The 8,415-nt window shown below is 45.3% G+C and overlaps 1 protein-coding gene across 1 annotated transcript in view; it reads right to left on the bottom strand.

The window, feature by feature from the left end:
• The window catches only part of FRMD7 (FERM domain containing 7), a 36,039-nt gene extending 31,015 nt beyond the window's left edge, over positions 1-5,024 (bottom strand). The window contains exon 1 of the mRNA XM_015416251.1: positions 4,968-5,024. Within this exon, the coding sequence (XP_015271737.1) occupies positions 4,968-5,024 (57 nt within the window). The remainder of the gene's footprint in view (positions 1-4,967) is intronic.
• Between the last annotated feature and the right edge of the window lie 3,391 nt (positions 5,025-8,415).

The raw sequence follows: 8,415 nt of genomic DNA, 5'->3' as shown, positions 1-8,415 counted from the left end.
AGCCCCCCCTACGCCTGTCGCCCGCCTGGACTAACCCCCGGGGTTACTCTGGCCTGGCCCGGCAGGGGTTACTCTGGGCTAGGCTAGAGTAACCCCGGGGTTACTCTGGCCAGGGGGGTGTGAATCTGGTCTGTTACAGTCGGCCAGATTAACCCGGGGGTAATCTGGCCGGGGGGTTAATCTGGCCTGTTACACCGGTTCCTGTTAACGAGGGACAGCCCTTTGACAAAGCCCTCGTGGAGCCCTGTTGCTGAGCGCAGTGCGGCTGGCACACAGCCGGATGCGCCTGTCATTCTGACATCGGCTCCCAAGGAAATTGAAGGGTTGCTTACACGCTCCGCACTTTGCTCAGCACGAAGTACGTACACGCGAACATTTTACAGATAACCCCTCATTGCTCTCAGCATGCTTCAAATTACCACCCCCGTGCAGGAAAGCAGCTGGAAAGTGACAGCGTAATAACAGTATTCTCTGGAGGGCTGTCCCAGTTCCCCTCCAAATGGCTGGGTCGGCAGCAGTAATTAAAGCCATTATCATTGTTTGTTCCTCCTGTACCAGAATATTTGGGTACCGACTCCCAGAGGAGAAGGGCTGGAGACCAGCATTAGGCCGTTTCCTCATAAGAGAGCAACGGGCGGCGCTTCTCATGGGGAAGCACCAAGGAGTTTGGCATCTTTGACTCCTTTCTCATCCAAGGATAAACAGAATATTTATGCTGGTTGGGGACTGCGGCATCCTAGGAAAATAATATTGTCCCTGATAAGGAAGTCAATTTGTGCATCACTCCTAACAGTCTTTGGTGTTTCATTGCTTCTCCCACAGGATCTTTGCTAGCCATGTGGAGCCTTTCCAGATATCTTTTTTTGTGGGCCAAAAATGTATGGCTGTTGTTTATTGTGAGGGAGCTGCTAGCCAGAGTTGCTGCTTTGCAGAGAGTATGTTTTCTCATCACTCCGGAAAGAATATTATGCTCTCCTGTCCTCCACCCCCCTCCACTAAGCCCATGTGAGCACTCTGTGGAATGTGGCAGTGCACACGTCATGGGATCCCGTTGTGCACAGTGCTTGTGACCTCATCAGTAATGATACCATGTCATCTGGGGGGAGGGGGAAACTATTCTCAGGCTGCGGTCACAGAGAGCATTAGCCACGCTACAGAGATAGAAGATAGGCGGATTTTCCAGGCGCGATCACAGTGCCACATCTGGGAAGTGTAGAGCTCCCATGGCTCACCCGAGGCTTCCCGCCGAAGATGCGGCTTTAAAAACTAGTACCTCCGAGGTACTAGTTTCTGGAAACCGCGGGGCAAGGGCGGGCGTCTGATTGCATTTCCAGTGGCATCTGGCGCCCGCCCATGTCCCCTCGCAAAAAGGTTCTTTCCCCCAAGGGGCGGGCGTCTGATTGCATTTCCAGTGGCATCTGGCGCCCGCCCATGTCCCCTCGCAAAAAGGTTCTTTCCCCCAAGTCTCCATGGGATGCGCACAAGCACCCAATGGAGCATGTGCACACTTCAGTTTTAAAAAAAACCACAACCCCGTTTGCCGCCCCGCCCCGCTTCTTTGCCTGTGGTGTGATCGGCACCTCCCCCCTAACCACGGGACCTCGACGGGACCTCAACGTCTGATCGCGCAGTCACGCATTATTTTGCTCCGGGGCAAACAGCCACGCTTCCCCCCCGCATTTTGCATCCCGTGTGACCGGAGCCTCAGTTTTCTTTTACTTTCAAACATCTTTCGATGGGCACAACTCCACCCACCTAATCCTGTAAGCATCTACATAAATATATAAGCAATGAGGCCCCCCCCCAGAGAACATCAGAAGGATTACTCTTTTCTTCCTCTTTTTAGAAAAAGAAATAATGAGGTTAATACACAGGTATCAAGATGGGTAACAGTGTTTGTCTGTAGCAGGAGAAAAGAGCAAGAGTCCAGTAGCACCTTAAAGGCTAACATTTGTGGCAGGGGATGAGCTTTCCTGAGTCACTGCTCACTTCTTTGGATACATTACCCATGAAAGCTCCTACCCTGCCACAAATTTTGTTAGTCTTTAAACTGCTAGTTGACTCATGCTCTTTTCTACTGCTATAGACACAGGTATGAATGTCACATCAAACCGGTTGTGTTTCAGATGTCTTTTGCCAGTGTATGATAAGGATTAGAGAACCAGGATGACCAAAGTTCAAATTCCCATGCAGCCATGAAGTCATGAGGTAACCTTGTGTCATCGCTTTCTCTCAGCCTAATCTACTTCACAGGGTTGTTGTGAGGATAAAAAAATTGGGTTTTTTTTTTGGGGGGGGGAACAGAGCAGGTATGCTAGCCTGAGAATGAGAACTTCTTTTCAGAACAGAATACTGTTTTGTTTTGGTTCCCAGTTCTGAAAAAAAGAAACCTCTCATTCTTTAAACAGAAACTATACAGTGTGGGGTTTTTAAAAAATTATTTGATGATGAATAAGTGTTTTAGGTGGGGTGGTAGACCCAAAATGGCCTCACCCTGCTATGGCCTGAGTTTCTAAGGTGCTGCAGAACTCTTCCTCAGCTTGTGGAGTATTTTATTATTTTTAAAATTCTTTTGGAAGATTTGTATACTGCCTTTCCAGACCTGCTCAAGGCACCTTACAACTCCAGCAGTGAAACAGAACAAAGTGAACAGCAGCAAAAACAATAAAAACAAAGCAAACCAATAAAACAAAATTAAAATTAAATCACTTATAAAACAGCCAATTAAAAACAAGCCAGAGCATAACAGTACATAAAACACAGCAGTCTAAAGCACTGTTAATAAAACAGTCTGTAGGAGCTAGGGTTTCCAGGTTGGGAAATTTCTGGAGATTTGGGGATGGAGCCTGTAAAGGGCAGGGTTTGGGACGGGCTGCCATTTTCTTCAGGGGAACTGATTCTCATAGTCTGAATATCAGTTGTAATTCCAAGAGACCTCCAGGCTCGACCTGGAGCATGCCATAAAACCTCTGAAAAAGATGGAACCCTGTAGTTAAAAGCCTGGGTAAAGAGAAATGTTTTGGCCTGGCACCTAAATGAGATTAATGCAGACACCAGGAGAGCCTCAAGTGGGAGGACATTCCAAAGGTGAGGTGCCACAACTAAAAAAGCCCTGTCTGAGAACAGGATTTGAACTGTTGGGCTGAATGATATGAGAGGAAGCAGAGAAATGCCCCATTCTCTTGTGGACTGCTTACAACGAAACAAGTAATAATAGTTACTAGAGGACTTTGCCTCACTCCAGTTTGCCATTCAACTTAATCCACATTTACTCTGTAGCCCATCTGTCTGCTTTAGGCAACCCTGAAGTAATTTAAGTTGCACTACTGGATGCGATGGCTCCACCCTACTCACAGTTCTTTCAAGGAGCCACACAACCCACATTTTCAACATGCCAGTTTGGTTCTGTTCATTGGCCCTGAAATCAACCGGATACTGAAGAAGAGCTTTCTGATCTCCTCCAGGTTCTAAGGAAAGCCATGTTCAAGTTTCCTGAAAGATCCCTCTGAAATGTAGCCCAGAGGCGGGTTTCTTTTTTATTCCAGAAGGGTCGCTAATTCAGGTCGTCATTCATTGTAACCACTATAGCATCAAATTCCTCCAAGGGGCTTCCATGGTTTGAAAAGGAAAAGACCAGCTGGGACTTTAATGAAAGCTTTTTGTTACAATAACACACCATGCAGAGTTTAAGTGCTGTGGCTAACAGGCAAGGTGAGGCGGAAAAGCTAAGACCGGGAGGTGTGAAGGTGCCAAATTCAAATTCTAATGGGCTAGAATTTGATAAAATTATAAGATAGGACCTGTTGGTTTGCAGTCTTTTTTTTTTAAAAAAATATGTCTTTGGAATTTCTGAATGAACACTTTTGAAAAAAGGATATATTTTTAAGAAATCTCTGTTGCAGCACCACTCTGCTAAAACTCAAAGCAGACAATATCTAAAAATGGCAAATATTTTGAAGAGCTGACTCCAGATTCCTAACTTTCCTGAAATAAAGCCATACAAATTCCTTCCCTACCAATTTGGATTATTGTCTTCTGTTAAAAACAAAGGACAAACACATACCAATTGGCAGCAAATACAGCTTCTCACAAACTAGAGGGAAAAAGAAGAGTGTGAGGCATTTCCCAGGATGCTTTAATATTTACATGCATCATACTAAATAGGACAAGACAGTCATCCTATGTAGGCAATTAACATTTGGAAGGAATACATTTTCACATGTCCATTTAGTCAACCATTTAAGGACAAGTTTCTAGAGTCTCTGTTAACAGATAAATTAGTTCACAATGAAAAGCAAGACTTAAACACAAGAACTGATAAGTATTTTGTTTGCTCCAAAGGATACCTTGTGATGAATATTAATATTAATGATAATGATAATAATGATAAACAATAACAGTTTATGTTATAATCTGCATCATAATTAAACACTAATATACAATTAAAATGATCTGTGCAGTAATTGCTGTTTGTTAATTTTCAGGCTTAATCTTTAAATGTTCTTTTTATGACAGTAGTAGCAGGCCACATTAAATTGTTGCATGCAATCATCTCTTACTGCTTTAAATATTACAAGCAAAAATGATTTTTCCCCAAAATGATTTCCAAAAATGATTTTTTAAAGAAAAGTCTCATCAATCCAGTGTTTATTAACCTCCAGATATTTCTCAGATATAATTTTGTCATGTATGTTTCCTACAAGACATTATTGCCATCCAGACAATGAAGACAAGCCTTCCCCATTGGAAAAGTACACAGTCAAATTGACAAGCCGTTATTTGCATTGTTCAGCAAAGACTTTGTAATTGCAGATTCATAACCCTCAACTCTAGAGGGGAATAAAAACATTTAGGGAGAGCTCTGCCTCTAACTACACGAAACCCAAATGCGGAAGAGGACAGAGAGCTCAGGAAGGTGAGAGAAGCCTTTGGAGCCACAAATAGAAACAAATAGCAACTAAACTTACATCAACGACAAAGATCTTCTGGGAGTCATCTAAAAACTGGACTTTCAAATGCAGCATCCTTGAGCACGCAGCTGAGCAACTGGCAAGAACTAGATGCTCTGGGATGTGAGCAGCACAGGAGGAGAGGAGAGCCTCTCTTGTGATTCAGAGAGAATCCTCAGTCTCTCTGCAGGGTGAGACAAGCTGAAGTCTTAAGCACAGCCTTTGCAGCGGAGCGCAGGTGAAAACAGGCCAGAGATGCTAGCGAGAGAAATCAGTGCAAAAAGGGACCATTAAAGGCTTCTGTTTGTAACTTCTTCTGATTTGCCTCTAAAACCTTACAAGCTGCACAAAATTGGGCCACTTTGCATTGAAATAAACATGGCTGTGAATTCGTTTCTAACTGAAGCCGGATGGAAAGGGGAATGATTGTACAAAAAAACCTCTCCACTACTGGCTAGAATTTGTTTGACTCGGAATTTCTGATAGCAGGTGCCGTCTGTAGCTATCCAAGCAGCTACCCTTTTTTGTTGTTGTCACAAACATGGGGAGGACTAGAGACTTCCTTTTTCGAGCAAGAAAAGAATCAAAATCTTATCTGGGCAGTTGTGGCCATGCAAAGCTACAGGAAGAGGCTGTGGGAGTCATGTGTGCTTGTGAAATGGCTGTGGGAGATTCCAGGAGGGGGGGGGAACTGGTTATTAAAGTGGAGACCCTGTTGGCAAGCAGGGACTTCTGGCGATCAGCTGCTTTCCAGTGCCACTTTCCCCAACTGAGTGGTTGGATAATCCAACCATTGCTTTGCAACTCCGCCCCCCCTGCCATGGGAATGAATCTCCTCCTTTACAGCATTCCCGCTTGATGCATATGTCAAAGCGCCATCAAGTCACAGCCGCCTTATGGCGACCCCCCACCAAGGGACTTTCAAGGCAAGCGAGAGGCAGCGGTGGTTTGCCCTCGCCTTCCTCTGCAGAACTGACCCAGCTTCGATTCCGAGATCTGATAAGATCGGGCTATACAATGCTGCCTTCCCTCCCTCCTCCCTGACACCAATGATATTTCACAGAGTGAATGGCTACGATCACCTCTTAAGAACGGTAATTTGGAAATGAGCTCATTTCTGTTGCCCCCCCCCCGATCGGAATGACGCCACACCAAGTTCAACGCTCCTTTCCTAGAACAAAGTTTGAGTCCAGTGGCACCTTTCAGACCAACAAAGTTTTATTCTGGGTATACGCTTTCATGTGTACGCACACTTCTTCAGATCCCTTCTGAACCTTATTTTGCTCATAGAAGGGCTCAGACTTTATGAGACTGACTCCTCATATGGAGTCAGACAGGCCACCAAACCCAGTAGTATTGGCAGCAGTTCCCCTCTAGGGTCTCTGGCAGACGTCTTTCCTTGCCCTGTTAACCTAAGATCTGTTAGGTGACAATGGTGGGAACAGATTGAACCTGCAGTGGAGGAGATTCTTTACCATTTAGCTACCTCACCTGAGGTTGAAAGCAGGATATTATACAGGGGCGGATTGGCCATTATGGCCAATGGCCTAACTCCCCCAGAGTTGGGCCATCCCAGTTGCAAAAAGGGTATCATCCAGCCGGGCCAAGCCACACAGCACCAAGAGAAGGTGGCATTTGGCCTGACTGAGCTGCACGCAGCCAGAGAAAGACAGCACCCAACCTAGTGGAGTCCCATGCAACATGAGAAAGGTGATGCCCGGCCGAGCCCTGACCACGTCACAAGCATTGCAGGGCTGCTGCCTGGCTGGGCAGACAAGGTGGCTCTTTCTCCCTTCCTCACTCCTTTGGGAGGTGGGGCTGTGTTTGGGCAGAGCCAAAGCCAGGGTGGGCCAAGGTCAGGGCCCTTTCCCCCTCCCAGTCTACCCTTGACGTTATCTACTTGCTCATAAGAACATAAGAGAAGCCAGTGTTGGATCAGGCCAATGGCCCATCCAGTCCAACACTCTGTCACACAGTGGCCAAAAATACCAGGTGCTATCAGGAGGTCCAGTAGTGGGGCCAGTAAATCAACTCTGTTTGCTAGCATTATCTGCAAGCTACTAGACTTTGCAAGTGATCAGGGTAAACTGGGCTATATGCATACCTCATTTCTTGGTTTCTAAAAAAAATCTATTAAGAAATTACCCTAAGAATGTTGAAAGCCAAAGTCAAGAGATTTTGTACACAATATATGTCCATGCATCATTTTTTTTAAAATCAGGGTTTCAAATAAAACACAGAGATATTTCCCCCCCAAGGTATAGACACAGATGCTATTCCAGTGTCTGAAACTTGGTTATGCTCCATTGTAATAGGGTTGAAGGAGAAGCACCCCTACCCCAGTGGTAGAGTCCAGGTCTTGCATGAAAAAGGTTCCAGGTTCTCTTTCTGGTATTTCCATTTACAGGATCTCACAATGTTTCTCTTCCTGAGACTACGGAGATCCCTGCAAGTGAAAATAAGCAGCATTCAGCCTGGTCGAGCACGGGTCCAACTCAAGTCAGCTTCATATAAAGTTAATGGGTTACCATCAGGTACAGTTTTGAGGCGGGTGCCCCTCCTTTCCTGAAATGGGGAGGTCACCACTATCTAGGAATGGAGGGCATTTTCTCTATAGCGGCCCTGATTTTGTCTGCTCCACATTCTCCCATGAAACCCAGGCCCTCTGCTGGAACATAAAAACTGAGTACAGCAACCCTGAGCGTTGGTCCCAGCGAGAGCTATTTGCTTTAACAGAGCTCCACCTTCTGGCCATTTTGAAAAATGAAAATAACAGTCTAATTTCCCATTTGAGTCCCTTAAAGCCTGCCTGGCAGGAAAGCTTATATCACTGGACAGACTTTGTTCTCTTTATTCTTGTTAAGGGTTTCTGGATTCTATGGCTCTTATGAATGCATTGTGATGAGAGGGAGAAGTCCTGGATGCAGAGGGGGCACTTTTAAGATCAAGGCTTCAGAACCCAGGGCAATAGTGAAAGTCAGCGATCAATAGCTAGCCCATAAAACTCTGCTGAATCATGAGGCCATGTTTCATGGAAAGCTAGGCATCTTGAGAATTGTGGTAACTATTTAGGGGTGGAGGTTCAAAAGGGGGCAAAATGTTTGTCCTGTGCACTGGTTCCCCAGCATCAGTTCCTCCCCTAACCCCAGAAGGGCAGTTCTTCTAACCCCAGGACTTTTTGAGTGGCCGCAAAAGGCTGCTAAATGAATGGAACCTCTTCATAAGATTGCTCGGTTGTGGAACTGGTACCATTTTCCCTTTCCAAACTGTTGTTCTGCACTGTTCCTGTTCTTACACACCAATAGGATTTGCCTGCACTCCCCACATGTTAAAAAAGAGATTATTTTAGAAGCCAAGACAAAATGTTAAGAAAAAAAACCCCAGTGAACAAGAGAAATCTACAGCTATTAGAGATCCACTGCAGGAACTTGCTTTAAGAAGGCATATATTTATTTATTTATTTATT

Source organism: Gekko japonicus, unplaced genomic scaffold (assembly GCF_001447785.1).
Source record: "Gekko japonicus isolate JY-2015 unplaced genomic scaffold, Gekko_japonicus_V1.1 scaffold603, whole genome shotgun sequence".
Classification (NCBI taxonomy): domain Eukaryota; kingdom Metazoa; phylum Chordata; class Lepidosauria; order Squamata; family Gekkonidae; genus Gekko; species Gekko japonicus.
Note: the sequence above shows the minus strand (reverse complement) of the source record. Positions and strands in the feature narration are given on the sequence as shown.